Source organism: Batrachochytrium dendrobatidis (genome assembly GCF_000203795.2).
Source record: "Batrachochytrium dendrobatidis JAM81 unplaced genomic scaffold BATDEscaffold_10, whole genome shotgun sequence".
In the NCBI taxonomy this organism is placed as follows: Eukaryota; Fungi; Chytridiomycota; class Chytridiomycetes; order Rhizophydiales; genus Batrachochytrium; species Batrachochytrium dendrobatidis.
This window is the reverse complement of record NW_006281108.1, coordinates 135,224-155,150: the sequence shown is the minus strand read 5'-3', so window position 1 is coordinate 155,150 and position 19,927 is coordinate 135,224. Positions and strand designations below refer to the sequence as shown.

Sequence of the window (19,927 nt, the reverse complement as noted above, 5' to 3'; positions counted from 1 at the left end):
TTGGAGGTGCTTGCGTAACTCTTCACATGAAAGTGCGATTTGGTGTTTTGCAAACATTGTTGGTTTGAATGGCAACACTTTAAAACTGCACCATGGCAGCAATCGTGCGGTTTTCAAGAATCAAGTTTCTAAAAAGCTGTTTGATGCCATCAGAGTGTCTATTAAACAAACCCGACTTGAAATATAAACATCTCCATTTTTTTTGTCTTTTGTTGTAAATTGCTGATTGTCAAGATAGTGATATTGAATCAAGATACCCGTTTATATTGATATCAAACGTGATACCCTTGATTTGATTCACACCTATATTCATGTAGGATGGAACACCTGTATCTATCTTGCAGTTTCTCTTGTTTTGAAATAGGCAATCGTCAAGCATTCATTGCGTTTTTTTAATAAAAGCCGACTTTAATTCTGATACAACTCTGTATAGCTCGCTATGTATCTTGAAAGCTCATGCTTGCGTTCTACTTCAAAAGAGCAATCCCGGGAATGTAATTGCTGTTTCTATGCTGATTGCCCAATGTTTTATACAAAAATTGGAGATTGAACAAGTGTGGGGTGCATTGAAACTGATGTAAATACTTATTCAGTTATACAAAAATGAGCACAGATGAGAAAGATTAAGGAACTCTGCCAAGGGGTTTAGAAAACAGTATTGCCCAGTAAATTAACACCAATCATTTCAGAGATTGGCCATTTAGTACTTTGGCACCCCTATTTAGTAATTCATTTTACGTGAATACGGCGGTGAAAAGAATACTTGGACTTGTTTTTCTTTCATTATTGTTATTATAACACATTTTTAGGTCGACCAGTGTAGGTACAAAAGACTGAAGCCGAAAGGCATTAATTATACTTTATTGCAAAGCCTATTGTGAAACTGTCCATCAGAGATTGCATCCATTTGCTGATACCTGCAAGTTCAGCATATTCAATCAACTGAAATCATCACACGCCACGTTTATTTGCACAACTTAATATCAAACCTGCATCATCCATACTGCCATTTCTATGCCCCAACAACAATCACAAGAGTGTTCAGTCTAAATACTTGAATATACAGTCTATTCACTTGATTGAATTGTCTTGTACTTGTGAATTCATTTGTTACAACTGGCTGTGAATCAAATTCATTAGTTGTAACCAACACTTTCTATAGAGCGTGATCCCACAAGTACACTCAAGTACTGACTAATATTTATTCTACTCAATACAGGTCGAGTAGCGATCGCATTGTCGCTAGCGTAAAATTTCAAAACAAGTGGCTCTGGCCTGCAGTTTACACCGATTAGCAACCAAAAGTCGTTTGAAACTAATCCTGACCATATCTGATACAATCTGTCGTATACGCCATCGCCACCCATACTGGCCACAGAACTTCAACTTGACCAGAAAAGCAATCAACTCATCAACAAGGACTGAAACAGTTATATTGCTGGATTTCTGATTCTTTCTTTTGCTCCATCAACGTTTGTTGAGTCTATTTGACGTATCAAGGATCAAGCCTTAGAACCAACAAGTCTTGTATTCGGTATACTTGCAGACCGCATCCAACTCTTGAACTGAGATCACTGCATTTGTTGACAGTATCAGTACATACATGAATTCACAGTACCAGAGCAGTACTTATTCGCCCTCATCATACAAGCCATTGCAACCACCTCATCCAATGCAGTACAATGGCAACAGCAATTCTTCCTACCAGCACCCCTCGTCTACTCATGGTGGTTCACACCCCCCCAACTCGACAAAAGTATTGGTACAGAAGCCTTCTAATCTACTGATGCCTTCCAATGGAGAATTTGATTTTGATGATAATTACTATTCCCAGCAGCAACTTTATTGCTATCCTCAACCTACTCAGGTCATGCCCGCTGCTCGTCGTAATCGGGATTCGTACAACACTCCAGTAGCTATTCCTACTGTCAATAGTCCTCCTCCAACCTCTTTCATGCCCATGCTACCTATTGGCCGTGGATCGCTGGATGATATTATGAATGACCGTCCAGCTCGGCCCAAGGGTCCTAGTGACACTCAAATCCTTGCAGACTTTTTACGAAATACTGGACCTCCATCCCCTCCATCCAGTTCACAGGCCAATCTACGCATGGACTCTTCATCGACAAAGAAAAAGGCGAAACGACAGACTGGTGCGGGATCGTTTTTTGGGTGGGGTAGAAAGAAGAGTATGCAGCAGGAAGCAGATACTGACAAGAGTGAAAAGCCACCTGTAGTCATTACTCGACCACAACCTCAGCCGCCAGCTCCAATACAGCAAGTGCCTTATTCATCCTACCCACCAGTGTATCAGCCTAGAAACAATTCTTCTGGCGGAAGTGCTGCAGCACTCTTTATTCCACAAGAAGCGAGACATGAAACATCATCTGCAAGTGATACTGCGGTACCTTTTTCGCAGGATGAATACAGCTATGCTGGACAGCAGCCACCACTTAATGCATCTTATTCTTCAAAGAATCCTTTGCAAGGTGGTATGTCAAATGGAACTGCTCTTCAAAGACAGTTGTCAAGTACAGTAGCCTTTCCCCGCATGCAGAGTCTCCCCGGGCAGCGTGTAGGGCAGTCTAGACAGTCCCATGTTCCTCCCGCTGCTTCAAATGTATCGCATTTACCAGCAGGTGTTGGCATATCCGGAGGTAATGCAGCACGAGTAGGGCCAGCTGGTGATTATTCTGCATATGAACGGGCAAAGATGGCAGCGGTTGGAGTTCCATCTCTTGTACCCATTCATCAACTACAAGGACAGGACGCGTCAACTGATTCAGTTTCTCCATTGGCTAGATCGCACTCGAATGCATCGCAAGATCTACTGCAATCTGCATCTGTAAACCCTGACTCTGCTGCTTTTCATCCTTCACAATTTCCCTTGAAGGATGCAGCTGGAAATTTACTTTCAAATCCAAATCATGCCGACCCGTACTATCAAAAAGATTCATCCGCCATTGGACCAAATACTCGCTCAGTCGTGATGCCATCTCCAGACTCACTCCAACACCAGCAGTATGTTCAACATCAAAGTTTGTCGTCGGAATCTTTACATGCGCAGTCATTACAACAAAAAACATCATATACTGAACTCCATTCGAATGATCACAAACTAAATCAGAAACACTCTCAATCTGATTTTCGCAATGGTCAACTCGCTCCATCTACAGAACTGTCTGATGCCGAGTCCAAGTTGCAAACATTATCTCTTGGTCCCAACTCAGCTCAGCACTATAGTGTAAACAATTATGTTGAAAACAATAGCAAGCCATCATTCGAACCCATGGCCACTCATTGGGAACAACCAGCTGGAGAAATGCTTGGGTCTGATATGTACGGTCCCAACAGTACCAATGCCAATAGAGCTGTGTATGACTATGAAGATGCTCAGCCTACAATAAATACAAGCACAATAGAAGCTTCGCGGGACTACAATGGGTCCATTGATATGGAAGACGAATTTGATTGGATGGATCAGGAATTGATGGACAATACAGAATTCAATGCCAGCTCTACTTTTGAAACCCTCAGAATTGATTTACATGCGATTGTTTCAAAAGTGCCTCGTCGTCCCAATCTGGTGGTCAGTTTTGATGACGTTGCTAATGAGATTCAATACGACGATGCAGAAAGTGATTCATCCCCTGAAATGGATCAAACGGATACTGCCACTACGGCTGATGAAACGCATCCAATGCTATTTATTCTTGGTGGAGGGGACAATTCTGCGAAAAATAATCCTCTTAATCCTGTATACAATACAATCCCCATCACATTGCCTGCATTTTCGTCATCACCTCTGTTTAGCGATTATTCCCCGCTCCCCATCGATGATGCGATCCCTAGTCCTTTGCAAAATTCCAAGGCCAGTGGAACGGATCATAATTCCAACTCGATCAAAATGCACTCCGCTTTTGTTTCATCGCGAACATCACCAGAATTGCACCAGCCTTTCTCCGAGACTGCATCTTCCAGCAACAATGCTGAACCCCCACATCTTCAATCTATATCCACTAACACTTTAAATGTTCAAGGCAATTCTATGGCTTTGCATCGCTCACATTCTAGCGAAATGATATCTGGGCTGCCTCAGCGAACAGTTAGTGTAAAATCTCCCCAACGTGGCGCGTCCATATCAGAAGCAGGGGATGTAATGATATCCACTACCACAGCAGATGCATCCATAATCTCCCCTGTTCCTCGCACATCATCTGCTACAGATAGCAAGCGAAAACGTCGAGTTCGTCATGTTCAGATTCAAACCCGTAGCACTCAACTTCGCGAGATTCAAACTCAAACAGATGCAGAGCAAACACATTCTGGTCTTGATGCCGAAACTGCAAAACGCATCGAGGCTCTTGAAACCGAAGTTGCCAGCATGCATGATAAAAACGTTTCGCTCACGCACAAACTTGGTCAAACCCAACAAGAACTATCGGCCACACTTGTTTCTAAAGATCGGATCATACTGGCCATGGATGACAACAAAAAAAAGTTTGATGGACTGAGTGCCCAAGCGTACAAGAAAATCAAAGAGTTGTTGAAGGATAGACAAATGCTAGATATTGAGGTCAAGGTTCTCAAAAGCCAGCTGGAAGCTCTAGATCAGCAGTATCAGGAGTGGACTGCTGGCGACAGTCATTCTAGCCAAAACTTGGATAAACAGCAATAATAATACATTAGTCGTGCACATCTTATTGTTTTTTATTGGTATGAACATACAATACACCTGTTTTTAAACAATTGTAGATTAAACTTGATAAAATGAGTGCAGGTGTCTTGTTTAGTTTTGTTCTTTCAACAATCAAACTATATCTAAAGAGATGGTATTTATTCAGCATCAGTTTTAGCATTACTTTCACTCTCGACATCCACTTCAACAGCAGCCTTTGCAGCGACATCTTGCCGACTTTTGGCCAGCTTTCCAGCGATTGTACTAGAATCATCCAAATTCTCAATATTAAACCGCTTTAACCTATAATACTCCTTTGTCACTGACATGCCACAAATGCTTTTAAACACTTCAACGATAATGCATATATCTGGGTTGTCGAGATTCACTTTGTGATGTGAGGGAATCAGGTTTGCTACGACTTGGATGATATCATCTCTTTTGATTTTATCATTGTTGCGCGATTTGGGAATGATCGCATACTGTGAGATTGGAAAAACGGGATTAGTTTGTGCAAAAACGGTAAACAGATTCAATCGTTGGATATCGTCTTGAATATGGATTGGCTTACAGAAACGGATTGCGATGCGTCGGTTGAAAAAAATGGTGCAGTGATTTTTTTGGCAAGCGCAGTCATATCTGGCACATTAGCAAAACATGTATCTGTAAGAGGTACTATTCTCGATGTGAATCTATTATACATTGAATCAACAGTATTAGATAGTTTAGATAAAATGCAAGATATTGGCAAGTCGGGTATAGATATGGGCTACATTTAGCATCACCTTGTTCGTTTTAAATTCTTGGTAAGCAAGTCGTCCAGAATATGTGTAACAAACTGCTCTGGTTGAACAGGTGCAGCCGTCTTGAATGAAATCAACAAGCCATTATTAGATCCATGTATCACCATAATAATTTTTTCAGCAATATTGACTGAAACTACTTACACGCATAAAAACAAGGCACTCGACACTGGTTTTTTCCCAATGGAACAAGTATGTTTTTTCATGATCCTTAAGCTCTGTGATCTCTTTTTGAAATGCGTCTTCAATACTTTGCTCTGGATCCTGACTGTTTTCATCGTTGCCATCTTCGGCGGTCATTACCTTTTTTCCATGATCAGGATATACATCTTCGGCATACTATTTAAAATTTACAATGTAAGTATTCACTGATCGCTATGGAAGCATTATGCCACCAAAATACAGTCAGGACCAAATCAAGACTCTAGTTTAGAAAGGTGTACCTGAGTGAACAGTTTTCGGATTTCGCTAGTGGATTGCTTTTCTTTTCCTCGATGACAAGAAAACAAGACTCCAGCCATTCCAGGCTCAACGGTAAAAGACTTGTCAGAAGTTCTGGTTCCCTTTGTTGTATATATTAACATGCATAATAACATGTATTACAGTGAATGATCAGCATCACTGAAATCCAAGTTGAATCTATAACACTTCAGTATTTAAACTGCAAATGAGAATCTACAAAACGTATGCGAATGGATGGAATGTACTTTTTTGTAATTGTCATGCTTTGTTCTTTTTCCGTCTCGGCCATTACCAGCATTTTTACGTTTACCCACTTCCATGTCTTGTTGAATTGTTTTTGAAATATTGAAAGTAATCAACTCGAACTCATTTTTTATTTGACATCAACAACACTACAATCACGTGTATTGAGTGGTTTTGAACGATTCAATCATGGTTGATTGATCAATGGCCGACACTTGATAGTCCAAGTCTTTGCACATCTCACGATGCAAATACAAAATATTCATGCGTGTCTGGTATTCTGATTCTTGTTGATCAGCACAAGTCAATAGCACTCGCGCACGTTTAGCCTCGGTCGAAAACTGTTTATTTTTCAGCATATACCATCTAGGAACAGGTGGTCGTGCTTGATCCCATGCAGTCCGCCACTGTTCTATAAGAAAAAACTTTTCTTGAGCACGAAGAAGATTCAACTGGTCAGTGATGCTGATGTCTGGATGAAGACCTACAAGAGAGAATGCTGGATCGTGAAGGATTGAATCTGTGCAAGTGATGCGATGTTGATTAGCATTTGAAGTTGGGGTTGGATTCATTGAATTCAAATAAGTTGCTGAATAGTGATGCTGGGTGGATTGGAATGGAGTTTGGCAATGCATGGCAATCTTTTTTTGAATAGTTCGTGACGGTGGTTGGTGCGATTGGACATGTTGTCTATAGTTTGTGACATGATATCAGCCAATGCATGTCATGACAAAATGCATGGATTTGAAACATACAGCCCTATTGGGTTGGTGTACCTAAACCAAACGTCTGTTGTTTGATTCATTAGTGCTTTTAAAGCAGAATCAGTTTGTCCAGTGCTCGATTCAGCCATCTGCAATTAAATCGTAATATATAGTTGTATTAGCCATGGTTTTCACATGGTGTTCTCAGACAACCATAATGAGTATATGCTTGATCTTACTCTACGCAACTCACGATCGAGTTTTTTTACTTCAGTTCGAACATGCGTATCATTGCTATGTTCTGAATACTGAGATGATCTTGAAGATAAGTTGGCATCAGAAGCAGTGTCGCTGTCTATATGAATACATCAAAATAAGTATACCATACTATATGGTGTCTAGCAAACCCATTTTTGCAATCAGATCCCTTTACAAAACTACTATAGTTTGCACATTCAGACTCTTGGCCCTTGTTATGATTACCTGCATCATTGCGGCTCATCCATACTTGTCGACTAGATCGATCAGCGCCATAGGTTTTGTGTGGTGGGTGTAAGGTCTGCATAAAACACTGCAAGTGTAGAAAACTAAAGTAAAATTCACCACTCTCTGCAGACAAAATAAGCTTTTCAATGATTGACGCCATGGAAAAATGACTCGACGCATACCACCAATATTGATATAGCGTATTAAACAAGATTCAATACCAACTTTTTATTGAATAATAAAGCACCATTGCTTTTGGTCGAGTCAATAGATATACTTTAAAATAGCTAATGCACAGATGGCGTTACAAGATACAATGTAAAAGGTCATCACTACAATGTCACTGTGATATATGGATGAATACTTGGTAGTGCAGTTTGCAAATGTTTAATCAGTGCACTGAAGCTCAAACAATATCGACTGGGTATATCAAAACCGCTTAAAGTACTAGATAAAAACTGATGCCGTTGACTGGCAACATCCATTTAATCTACAATCGTACTGTTGAGATTAGAATTATTTCAAGGTTTAGCAAACATGGAGCAAATCAATGCGATATAGTTCAAAAGCCACAATTCATCGATTAAATCAAATCTAGCGTGTTTATTTTTCTATATATAAAGCCAAATATATTTGTAAAAGATTATTATGTGTTGAGAATAGCACTGGGTGGTATCTTTAGTGATTTTTGGGATGTTTGAGGTGGCAGTATAAGTGTACTACTAGACAGTTGATGAGAGGATGTGGCATTGGATTTTACATGAGATCCGGGCTGTCTTCTCAAGGCGCTACATTCGGATATAGTTTCAAGTGAAAACATGGAGGACAACGCAAACCCGCAAACACATAAATCGCCAATGTACAATGTAACATATTGGCGGTCAGGACTGATCAACATGCCGACAATCATGCTACAAGCACTAACGATAAAAAAGAAGGTGTATCGCACCTTGAGAGGGAGAGGAATATCCAATCCTTTTGCAAGAAATCTAAACAGTAGAATGCTTTGAATGAGATCGCAGATGGCAATGATGCCAAGCCATATCATGCTCATAATCATCAACTGTGGTTGATATTGCAAAAGTGGCGGAAAACATGAGGCTGCCAAGATAAAGTGCTCAAAGCTGATAAACACTACAGCAAATGTGATGACAGTGACAAATTCTCGATTGACATAACGCACTGATCGTGGCAAGTTGTAAAAAAAGCGTGCCTGCCAATACCAGAAACCGGAAACAATGACCCATAGCAAGAGAATGGCAATACATTGCGAAATAGGAGTAAGTGCGCCTGGTACAAAGGTAAGAACCATGTCAAGTATGATGAGCGCCAAGATCAAAACCAAAGTTGTGCCCCATACTTTTTGTGGTGTAGCAGAGAATCCCTTTGTGCAAAGTATACCGAATCTAATGATTGCTGCTCCAATTAGAATGAGGCCATATATTAGGCTGCCATACTCCATAGGTCCCCATGGACCCAAACTGGCTACAATGCTGATAGGGCTGTCCTGGACCGACATTGCTCGAGAAAATATACGCAGGTTCGAAATTTATAGTTTTACTCACAATTGGATATCAACAGTGAATTAGAGCAAATAACTGACTGATGTAGAGATCACTGAGTCGGATAAAGAATACTGGACAAGTGGCAGCTAGATAAATCAGGAATATGTGAATATTTCAAGGCAATATTGAAATGTTTTACGGATCAAGATAGTAGCACTCGAGCCCCAATGCCTTTTAAAGCACTTGCACTAAATAAGAAATGTTTACACGGAAATTGGGGCGTAAATTGGCAAATTAGTCCTGTAACAAATTATTAAACGCGGGAATAGCTAGTGGCTTTTGAATGGCTCAACATCCTATTGTTGAAGCGATAACAATTTACAAACTCGAGTCAATAAACGGCTACTTGTAATCCAACTCGACCCTAAAATAGTATTGTATTACTGGGCAACCAACATGTGACTTGTCCGCCAATCCAAACATGTCACTTTGGCCTATATCAGTGTTTACCCTTATTGGTGATCTCTCGAGTTGTGCTAAAGTGCCTGTATTGAAAATCAGCCCCGTGATTGCCCCATTTAGCCGGTAACAATCTATTAGGCATTTGTTATTTTACACAAGGTGACTGCCTTTCACCCTTGCTGCTAAGATATGGGCATCCTTATAAATGCTCAAACCCTTTCGTCAGCAGTTCAGAATCGTGTGCCAACGCGCCATCATATTGAATTACGTTTTGTTTGTATTATGGAAAGCAGAGCTTGACATGAGACTAATGATGTAATGCATTAAGCTCTTTGATCCGAGTGAATTTAGAAGCTTGATATATAGCTTAGAAGGGGCAATGCTAAAAGCCATTGTCTAGTTATATTTACAATGGCAAGAGTAGATTGTTATAAGCTTGTGTATAGATGCTGTTTTGCTAGGGTAATTATACCAGCGCTTGGTAATGTGTTTGAGACGTATCTTTACCAGTAGACTTCAAACTCTCACTACTGTTGCATTCACGAAAGTGGGGCGTCAAATGGGCCAAAATATACAACCAACAGCCAATCTCATGGAATGTCAGTTTGCTGGACAACATTGTCCTGTAAACTCTCTAGTTTACTAATTTCCTGTTGACTGGCATGTATAGTTGTATTCCTGAATTGTGGAATCTGTTCTCTTGAACTAGAGCGTGAATATATGATATTTCAGGCTACAATAAAGACAGATTTGAAGTATTAAAACAGTCAAACTTGAGATCTAGATTACAACAAATAAATTTAGTGATTTATGATTATGCCAAATGAGAACAATTACAATTTAAAACTAGCTTGTGTGCATCATATAATGGACGCTGTGTCCAAAATTGATTAAAAGAGCTGTGAGTGCTTTGATATTTTAGGATTTTCCGAACAATGATATCAAGACATTTTTAATGTCCATTTGATTTTAAACAATATACCATTCCGCAAAGCTAAAAATTCACTGATTGGACATGGTTTGCCAACTGTTTGACAAATGACAATGTCGCGAGGCAGAGCTCTATATTGTTCATTCTTGATCTCTGCTGAAAGTTGTTTGATAAAGATGGGTTTATACAGCATGCGATTTCAAACAAGAATTGAGAATGTTGGTTGAAAAGCAGTCAAATTTTAGTAGGAAAGCACATGAGCATTTAGCCACTTTTTATTTCAAAGCAAGAGGCAATCACTGCAAGAGTATTTTATTTTGCGTGAATACGGCTGTGAATTTCTGAGTATACAATCAGCCTCAAACGCTTTTGTCCAGGGAGAACCACGAGACTAGAATGCATTGAAGGCATAGTCGAGCTTAAACATGTACATGATACACATCACCTCGGCTGATACTACGAATGGGGCGAAACCAAAAACAATGTGGCTTGCTAAAGCTTAGTTTAAAAATATGTATATACTTGATCAATAAAGTGATGCGCTGTTGACGGTAATGTATTGATTTCAAAGTTCATTGGAGGCTTTTAGTACAATACATTCAAGCACTCTATCCGAATGTTGCGTGGACTGTAAATTTCCACTAGCTAATCAAAGCCATTATGTAACAATGTAAGCCGTTAAAGTCTAACCGAGTTCTATGGCGGAGTTTAATTATGAGTATGGCTTGCAAGTTCTCGCTTGAATTAGTGTAACACACACCGGTACGCCGATATCTGTGAATTTGCAGTACTTGATGCACGCAAGGACGATGTAAAGCTGCACCGCATTTAAAGGGCGTGAGCTGTGTACAACATGAGTAGGCACTGAGCTACGATAGGTTCATAAATGATGTTTTGAACTCCTTTTTTAAAACTGCTTTTGGTTTCAGATTTTATTTATCCAAGTCTGTTTGGTTGCTATAACATACTTTTCCTTTGTATAACTATTATCCAATTATCAAGCTATTCGGTACTAGTTCCTGTATATCATGTTGGTAAACGACGCTCTATCATCGTACCTGGTGCCCCGTTGGGTGCTACTTGTCGTTCGAATCCTGTTTGCGGCATTCTCGCTGATGATTATGATTTGGAAGTTGTGCATTGACAAACTGGAATACTTTCGTTATCTCACTACTATTTCATGGACGGGTATTACCATTTACTTTATGTAAGTTCAAGTCTTTTGAATAACAACCAGATTGTGGGGTGTATTTTCAGTGAAACGACATGTGTGAAACAGCCTCATTGTAATCCTTGACTCTCAAATGTGCTCATTTTCATTGCATACATGCCGAGGCTCAAGACTACATATGATCTGTATATATTGATTTATCTTTATCTACAACTGACACCTAATTTTCGAATTCCAACAATCCAGAATGATGTCCATTGTGTCCATTGTGTACCGAGACGCCGATCTCAAAACCAAATTTCCACGGGGGCTTGCACTCACGATCCAGTTTCTATTTTCGACAACACAAACTCTTGCAATGATTGTTTTGACCATTTTCTGGGCGCTTCTTCAATATATATTGGAGAGCACATCAGACAGAACGCTACTTTTCCTTATAATGACGCCTCATATAGCCAATCTCGTTATGATGCAGGTTGAACTCTGGCTAACCAAGATTAAGCTGCCCCTACTGAGTATTGGATTTACCTTGCTATCAATTTTCCTGTACACCCTATGGGTATGGTTAGCAAAGTATGGGTTTGACATTGACTTCCCGTATCGATTTTTCGCCAATCTGATGGATATCAGGAAAACACCAGGAATGTCAATTGCATGGGTGATAGCATTTTTGGCTATATTTACCATAATGTCACTGATAATATGGGCCGAGTCTTTGATAAGAGATCGACTAATGCGCATGCTAGTAGGCGAAAACGAATATAATTCATCTTCAGAATCTAATGTCGTAGAAAAGAACATGGTATGATACTTGGACTAGGATGAATGCGTTTGAGCATGGGAGCGACGTATGCTTTTTCAAACATAGCCCCACTATAAATATCCAACTGATTTTTATTGAATCTACAACCGTACTCACAATGGAGCACCTCTGTATTCATCTTGCAACGACTGCCTTTTTTTGGAAATAAATAATATTAAATATTTACTTTCTACTACACATTGGCTTGATTAGATGCTGTCAATTCTTCAATGGACACAGCGTCCATTATATGATGCACACAAGCTAGTTTTAAATTGTAATTGTTTTCATTTGGCATAATCATAAATCACTAAATTTATTTGTTGTAATCTAGATCTCAAGTTTGACTGTTTTAATACTTCAAATCTGTCTTTATTGTAGCCTGAAATATCATATATTCACGCTCTAGTTCAAGAGAACAGATTCCACAATTCAGGAATACAACTATACATGCCAGTCAACAGGAAATTAGTAAACTAGAGAGTTTACAAGACAATGTTGTCCAGCAAACTGACATTCCATGAGATTGGCTGTTGGTTGTATATTTTGGCCCATTTGACGCTCCATTTTCGTGAATGCAACAATAATCGCAGCCAAAATTTTATCGAGTTTCCATATCAGACAATATGTTTTTAACAAGGTACTTGGTCTAGGATAAGAGGTCACTGTAGATACATTATGCAAGAGTGGATATGCAATCTAGTGCATGTGTGCTACACATGGGTGTTTACTGGACAGCTCTTGCCTTTGTTGGTCTATAAAGTCTGAACAAGATCCATCATGTTCGAACCCTGGACTTGCTAGAGTTAAAGTTGTGCTGCTGAAACCAGTTACTAATGCCATTTACTTGTATCTTGCTCTGTTTTTGGGTGGTATATCAATACTGGCCATCGTTTCTCTTGAATCCGCTTTATCATTTGACAACCTTTCAAACCACTCATGGATCCTGCTTGTCTTGTCTGACTGCTATGGGGATCTGGATCAATAGGAGTGAGTACGACAGAGGAGTCAACACTTTTAGTCCAGAAGGTCGTCTGTTCCAAGTTGAATATGCCATCGAGGCAATTAAGGTATCTTGCAGCTTTTACAGTATTCCAAGCTGTTTCCGCTTGAAATATCAAAGTCGACAAACTTTGCTTCAATGTGTAGATGCAGCATGTATTGCTACATCTACTATGCTAATAGCTTACTAGTATATCATAAAACATACATTGAACTGATCCAACTGTTTTATTGACAACCTATACTTTTATAAGCTGGGATCTACTGCCGTCGGTATCCAAACATCCGAGGGTGTTGTGCTTGCTGTTGAAAAGCGAGTCACTTCTCCTTTGCTCGAGTCAAGCTCCATTGAAAAGGTTATGGAGATTGACTCACATCTTGGTTGTGCCATGTCTGGATTGATTGCAGATTCCCGCACCATGATCGACCATGCTCGCGTAGAAGCTCAGGTACTATTTCATGATCCAAACTCGCTTCAGTATTTTCAATCATTGATACTAAAGCAGTCGTGTGGATGTTTTTTAGAATCACTGGTTCACATACAACGAAAAAATCAAGGTTGAAAGTGTTTCACAGGCCGTGTGCGATCTTGCACTTCGGTTTGGTGAAAGTGCTGATGGTGAAGATGCTCTCATGTCTCGTCCTTTTGGTATTGCGCTTCTCATTGGAGGTGTTGATGAGAAAGGACCTCAGCTGTGAGTGATTGAATCTGAATGCTTGTGGTGATTGTCAAGATACTGATCGTCGGTTGCATGCTGTGAAACGATAGATTCCATGCCGATCCATCTGGTACTCTGACACAATACGATGCCAAGGCAATTGGGTCGGGCTCAGAAGGTGCACAGACTGAGCTTCAAGAGCAATTCCACAAGGTACAGCATATCACTGTCATGATAATGTTGCAAAACACGGTGTCTAACTCTATCATCACATAGTCTCTTACACTTGCAGAGGCTGTTAGTCTCTCGCTCAAGGTTCTTAAACAAGTCATGGAGGAAAAGATTTCTGCTTCAAATGTGCAGGTTGCCACTGTTACTGCTCAGAACGGATATAAGCTGGTTTCTGAGGCTGATCTTGTAGACGTTGTTGCGAATCTCGCTTAAACATTTAAATGTATGCAAGCGAGATGTTGGGCTGGAGTTAAATCTTTAATAGTTCTTTATCAAATTTGGTCTCTAACCATTCAGATACGAAATGAAACATTTGTGCTGCGCTGACACTTGCTATATGATGGTATTGACAAAAGATTTTGCCGACATCAAACTAAATCACTCACGGTTTTATTATTTGAAACATCAAACTATATCAAGTTTATAATCTCAAACAGGAATCCTACTCTTGAGATACTCACAGATAGCTTCGGTTCCTTTTTGTAAAATAGCTCTAAATAGATACACAACCCAATTTGCAAGAAATCGTCAGCTTGTAAACAATGTATCCTTTCAAACGTTTCCAGAATAGACTTACGCTCTAGGAACTCGAAACATGTTGCCGCTTAATTGCAAACTCTTGATACAAGGAAGCAGTGCCAATTCGGGTGGAATGGTCTGAATTGAGTTATTGGATACATCCAAGATTTGAATACCGGGTATGCATTGAATCAACATATGTGGATCAATTGCCTCAAGTCGGTTGTTGGAAACCAAAAGTACAGTAAGGTTGGGAAAAGAAAGTTGACTTGGAAGGTAAACGAGTTGGTTAAAAGAAAGGTTAAGTTCGTCTAGTCTGGGAAGCAGTGGAAGTGATTCGGATAGTTGCGTGATTTTGTTTCTGCTCAAATCCAGTATCTAATCAAATAATAATGGGTTTAATAACGAAATCAACATTGTTGACATGACTCTACTGGAATGTATACATTACAAGGTTTGGTAATGTCACATCAGTCTATAGTACCTTGAGATGCCCAAATGGAATATTGGGAAACACAGTCAGCAGATTCTGACGAGCAATCAGAGTCACGACGCTGTTGGAATACTCATTAAAGTGATTTGGAAGATTCTTTAGTCGATTTTGTGATACATCGATTGTCGAGGGTGCAAAATCAAAATTTGATAAAATGTCGCCGCCCAACACATCAAGTCCTTGATTGGATAGATTCATGATTCGAGAAGAGTATTCTTGCTGAGATGGTGCAACAGAAGATTGTTGTAGATGATGTAAAGGCGGCAGAGAATCAGATTGATCAATACCTCGAGAAACCACCGCATTGTTTGCGTTGGGTTGGATCTGGTGTGAAGACGCAGGAATCACAATGCGCTTCTGTAGATGCTCCAGTAACTTGACGGTGCTATCTAAAGTAGGCAATCCACGAATAGGATTTCCGTACACCAGAAACATGGTCAGATTATGCAACAAGCCCAATTCTGGCTGCAAACGAGAGATATTGTTGTTGGTAAGATCCAGACGCTTTAATCTGTGCAGCTGAAGAGTATCGTCAGGAACAACGCACAGAGCATTGTCGCGCAGATCAAGAGTTTCAAGTTGAATCAGATCGAAAAAGACACCTGGTGCTATGGATGATAGGTTATTGAAAGAAAGACAAAGATCAACAAGCTCTGGACACGTCAACTTGACAGTCAAAGAGCTCAATCGATTATGCTTGACATCAAGGATTTTAAGCTTTGGCAATGATATAGTATCTATGCTGAATGCCGAAAGATTAGCAAGCAAGTTGTAGGATAAGTTCAATTCTGTAAGTTGTACAATAGCACTTAGGTCTACAGATTCCAAGCTGGTAAGCTGGTTTTTGGATACATTTAGTTTAGTCAAACAAGTCATTTTAGATATGGATGGTGGCAGTGCAGATAATTTGTTATCGGACAAATCCAGATGCGAAAGTCGAGACAGATTTCCAATGGCATCAGAGAGTTGCACAAGAGCATTTCCTTGAACATGTAACTCAACCAACGGTAGTTGAAACAGCGAGTCTGGAAGACAAGTGATGCAGTTGAATGATAGATTGAGTATTGATAAGGCTTGAAGTGATCCAACCACGTCGGGAATTGAAGAGATTTGGTTATTGTGCAACTAGAGCAGTTTAACACTTGTTAAACAAGCCATTCAAACATGCAGCGAGTAAAGCATAACTTACATCCAACATGACTAGCGCACCCAAATCAGCAATTCTTGGATCGATGGCAGTAATATGATTGTCTGCGGCAACAAGTCGTTTCAGCTCGCAAACCTACTCTCCAAATGACAACATGACAGTTTAGAATGGACACAACTGCACTGTAATGCAAGAGTTGAATTACCTCCCACCAACTTCCTTGGTCCAGCGGTCTATCAAAAGATACGTCGAGAACTGTACTTTGGCAAGCAGCAGCATTCGTGCCCCAAACCTCGTCAGGAATACTTTCAAGTTCCAAGTTGGAAATATTGAGTCTGCCATTGGATCTACTGGCTTGAATCAGCTAGTTCATGTGCATATTTAAGCTGAATAGTACTGCAAAGAGATGGAATGGATAAAAGTATACCTTTTGAAGTGATTTCAACCTATGGTCTGCAGGTGGTTTTGAAAAAGAAGGCCTGATGCGACTAGGACGACTACCAGATATGGTAGATTCAGTAGTCTTTGTATGAGTGGTTTTAGTCGATCGTAGCATTTGAGTTTACTGTCGTATTCATACAAAATAAACCATCAAGAATGTCAAAATACATGACAAACAGTCTCGTTTGATTGGTGCAAATTCATCGATTATTATTGAATTCTTGACTGTTCATCTTGTATAAAAAGTAATAAACAATCAAGAATTCAATCTAGTTTCTAATAAACTGTCATGCCATAGAATTGACTGTTCAACTTTTATTAGTGTTTCACTTACGTGAATGCAGCAGTGAGGATATTCAGTCGTGTGATGTTTAAATTCATTTTAAACCTTTTTTCTTACTCGGTAGAAACTCGAAACCTGCAGATTGATTCCAGCCATGGCTCCTCAAACTTCAATTCCTGTCTCGCAGCTATACGACACTATTCTTATTCTAGATTTTGGCTCGCAGTTTACTCACTTGATTGCTCGTCGTATTCGTGAACTCGGTGTGTACTGCGAATTGCTTGCTTGCACTACAAAAATAGCTGATGTTCCATTCAAGCCCAAAGGTGTGATTCTGTCTGGTAGTCCCTATTCAGTTTATTCACCGGAATCCCCTCATGTTGATCCTGCTGTTTGGGACTTGAAGGTTCCTGTCCTTGGTATTTGCTATGGTTTACAGGTAAGCGACTGGTTTTGAAATTCGAATTACTGCTGCATTGACACCAAATGGAATATTTTTCTATTCATCTTGCAGCCACTATTCTTGCTTTGTAATAATCAGTGTTCAATGTTCGTTACGCTTTCTTATTGAAAGTTGTCTTGCTAGACATTCTCGATTCCTTTAAACATTCATCATATGATGCACTTTGGTATCCTTATTTAATGTCTTATTTTGTAAATACGACTGTAATTGGATTGCGATTATTTTTCAAATGTGCATTGAAACGAGTGTTGAATACTATCTTTAGTCTTTGTATTTTAAAAACTATGAGTTATTGATAAATCACTACTGCTTTCTTTTGATAACTATTGTAATAGGAAATAGCATTCACTCGTGGTGGCAAAGTCGATCCTTCGGATAAAAAAGAGTATGGCAAGGCCAACATTTCTATTATTCCCGAAAGTAAACTTTTCCAAGGTCTTGATACCGAACTCACTGTAGGTTGGTTTTTTAGTATTTTGATTTATTTTTTGGACAATGATATATTTAGTTTGCTATTGAATGCTTAATAGGTTTGGATGAGCCATGGTGATCAAGTATCAGCTATTCCAAAAGGGTTCAAGATCACTGCTTCGACTGACACTGCTCCATTTGCTGCAGTCGAATGTCTCGAAAATAACATTTATGGCATTCAATTTCATCCCGAAGTCACTCACACTCCTCAAGGTTCGCATATTCTCAAAAACTTTGCCATTGGAATCTGCGGTGCCAAGGCAACATGGACTATGGTTTGTCTAATTTTACTGGATTTAGCAAATCTGATTTTATTCGCATGAATTCCAACAATCCTGTTTGTATGTGGGAATCTATTTAGGCTACGTTTGTTGACAAGGAAATTGAGCGAATTCGATCCATTGTTGGTCCTACTGCCCAAGTAATTGGTGCTGTTAGTGGAGGTGTCGACAGTACTGTTGCAGCCAAAATTATGAGCATTGCTATTGGTGATCGTTTCCATGCCATTCTTGTAGACAATGGTGTTATGCGTCTTAATGAGTGCGAGACTGTTGTCAAGACCCTCAAGGAGCACCTAAAGATTAATCTTACACTTGTTGACGCCAGTGAGCTCTTTTTGGGCAGACTCAAAGGGGTATGTTGCTATTAAACTATTTACGTGACTTTGGATAAGCTTCTCAACTCATACTATTTGACCATTACTACAATAAATAGGTTACAGATCCTGAAAAGAAGCGCAAGATCATTGGTAATACTTTTATCGAGGTATTTGAGGCTGAAGGTACAAAAATTGAAGCTGCTGTCGAGCAAGAAGGACGAGGCAAGATTGAATTCTTGCTTCAAGGTACTCTTTATCCTGATGTGATTGAATCCATCTCATTCAAGGGCCCATCCGCTACTATCAAAACCCATCACGTAAGTTTACCATTTTCTGTATCATTATTTTTAAATGAGTGGTATTAAGTGCATTTTGAATCTATAGAATGTAGGTGGGTTGCTAGATGACATGAAGCTTAAAGTGATTGAGCCTCTTCGTGAGCTTTTCAAAGGTACTGGCTTGTTTTTGATGACTGTTTGAATCATTGGTTAATTTTAATATAGCTGTCATGCCTGCTACACCATATTAACATGCTGAATTTGCACCCATTACAGACGAGGTCCGTGCACTTGGTGTTCTTTTGGAAATCGATGAAGACCTTGTTTGGCGTCATCCTTTCCCTGGTCCTGGTATTGCTATTCGGGTTCTTGGTGAAGTAACCAAATCCCAGGTTGATATTGTTCGTCATGCCGACTTTATTTTTATCGAAGAAATCAAAAAAGCCGGACTGTACCGCAAAATCTCTCAAGGTACTATTTTATTAAACTGTCTTGTATCAAATCTAGTTGATATAAATGTGACTGATAATCAGAATGTGTTGTCATTTAGCATATGCCGCTTTGTTGCCTATTCGATCTGTTGGTGTCATGGGTGACGCCCGCACATATGAGCAAGTTATTGCTCTTAGAGCAGTAGAAACCAAGGGTAATCTATGTTACATTTGTTTTTTTTGAGATGGACGTCACTAAACATATCATCTATTCATTCTATCATAGATTTCATGACTGCAGATTGGTTTGAGATGCCATATGATATTATAAAGCGCATTAGCACTCGCATCATCAACGAAGTGTCGGGAGTCAATCGTGTTGTGTATGATGTTTCCTCCAAACCACCTGCAACCATTGAATGGGAATAAACTTGATAGTCTACACATTAGACTGATTTGATTTCAAGTATACTATTGATTTGTAGATTTATAAAAATGTTGACCTAGACAGTAATACTCGACTCATTAGATTGCATATCCAAGTCTTATTTCATGAGTGTTTATACAAAGCCACACATGATTCCAAACATTAATCTCGATATCAACGTAGTCAAGGTTTAATGATTTGGCAGTTTCCAACCATTTCACCACTTTATAACAGATT

At 39.5% G+C, this 19,927-nt stretch overlaps 8 protein-coding genes across 8 annotated transcripts; 4 read left to right on the top strand and 4 right to left on the bottom strand.

Annotated features, from left to right (window-relative positions):
- Window positions 1-3,371: 3,371 nt before the first annotated feature.
- Window positions 3,372-4,133, top strand: BATDEDRAFT_37224 (uncharacterized protein; the record flags this gene model as incomplete). The annotated part of the gene is made up of 1 exon (XM_006680738.1): window positions 3,372-4,133. A coding segment is annotated over exon 1 (678 nt), but the record flags the coding sequence as incomplete, so codon positions are not given.
- Window positions 4,134-4,953: 820 nt separating this feature from the next.
- BATDEDRAFT_4962 (uncharacterized protein) lies at window positions 4,954-6,014 on the bottom strand (the record flags this gene model as incomplete). Its single annotated transcript, XM_006680534.1, has 5 exons — window positions 4,954-5,160; window positions 5,250-5,370; window positions 5,464-5,543; window positions 5,626-5,820; window positions 5,925-6,014. Coding segments are annotated over 5 exons (693 nt in total), but the record flags the coding sequence as incomplete, so codon positions are not given.
- A 327-nt stretch (window positions 6,015-6,341) lies between these two features.
- BATDEDRAFT_26457 (uncharacterized protein) lies at window positions 6,342-7,536 on the bottom strand (the record flags this gene model as incomplete). The annotated part of the gene is made up of 4 exons (XM_006680611.1): window positions 6,342-6,876; window positions 6,963-7,039; window positions 7,130-7,245; window positions 7,374-7,536. 4 exons carry the CDS (start codon window positions 7,534-7,536, stop codon window positions 6,342-6,344), a joined length of 891 nt encoding a protein of 296 aa, XP_006680674.1.
- A 486-nt stretch (window positions 7,537-8,022) lies between these two features.
- On the bottom strand, window positions 8,023-8,895 carry BATDEDRAFT_26456 (uncharacterized protein; the record flags this gene model as incomplete). The annotated part of the gene is made up of 1 exon (XM_006680610.1): window positions 8,023-8,895. One exon carries the CDS (start codon window positions 8,893-8,895, stop codon window positions 8,023-8,025), a length of 873 nt encoding a protein of 290 aa, XP_006680673.1.
- A 2,351-nt stretch (window positions 8,896-11,246) lies between these two features.
- BATDEDRAFT_90369 (uncharacterized protein) lies at window positions 11,247-12,253 on the top strand (the record flags this gene model as incomplete). Its single annotated transcript, XM_006680849.1, has 2 exons — window positions 11,247-11,481; window positions 11,692-12,253. Exons 1-2 carry the CDS (start codon window positions 11,303-11,305, stop codon window positions 12,251-12,253), a joined length of 741 nt encoding a protein of 246 aa, XP_006680912.1. The 5' UTR covers window positions 11,247-11,302.
- A 620-nt stretch (window positions 12,254-12,873) lies between these two features.
- On the top strand, window positions 12,874-14,352 carry BATDEDRAFT_30413 (proteasome core particle subunit alpha 5; the record flags this gene model as incomplete). Its single annotated transcript, XM_006680692.1, has 6 exons — window positions 12,874-12,887; window positions 13,236-13,317; window positions 13,504-13,698; window positions 13,775-13,944; window positions 14,019-14,121; window positions 14,185-14,352. The coding sequence occupies 6 exons, from the start codon at window positions 12,874-12,876 to the stop codon at window positions 14,350-14,352; spliced, it is 732 nt and encodes a 243-aa protein (XP_006680755.1).
- Window positions 14,353-14,568: 216 nt separating this feature from the next.
- On the bottom strand, window positions 14,569-16,854 carry BATDEDRAFT_90637 (uncharacterized protein; the record flags this gene model as incomplete). The annotated part of the gene is made up of 6 exons (XM_006680772.1): window positions 14,569-14,632; window positions 14,717-15,036; window positions 15,143-16,276; window positions 16,341-16,433; window positions 16,504-16,662; window positions 16,726-16,854. 6 exons carry the CDS (start codon window positions 16,852-16,854, stop codon window positions 14,569-14,571), a joined length of 1,899 nt encoding a protein of 632 aa, XP_006680835.1.
- A 296-nt stretch (window positions 16,855-17,150) lies between these two features.
- Window positions 17,151-19,692, top strand: BATDEDRAFT_90367 (GMP synthase (glutamine-hydrolyzing); the record flags this gene model as incomplete). Its single annotated transcript, XM_006680848.1, has 9 exons — window positions 17,151-17,461; window positions 17,821-17,940; window positions 18,016-18,231; window positions 18,318-18,590; window positions 18,671-18,871; window positions 18,939-19,005; window positions 19,109-19,303; window positions 19,383-19,478; window positions 19,550-19,692. Exons 1-9 carry the CDS (start codon window positions 17,177-17,179, stop codon window positions 19,690-19,692), a joined length of 1,596 nt encoding a protein of 531 aa, XP_006680911.1. The 5' UTR covers window positions 17,151-17,176.
- Window positions 19,693-19,927: the final 235 nt, after the last annotated feature.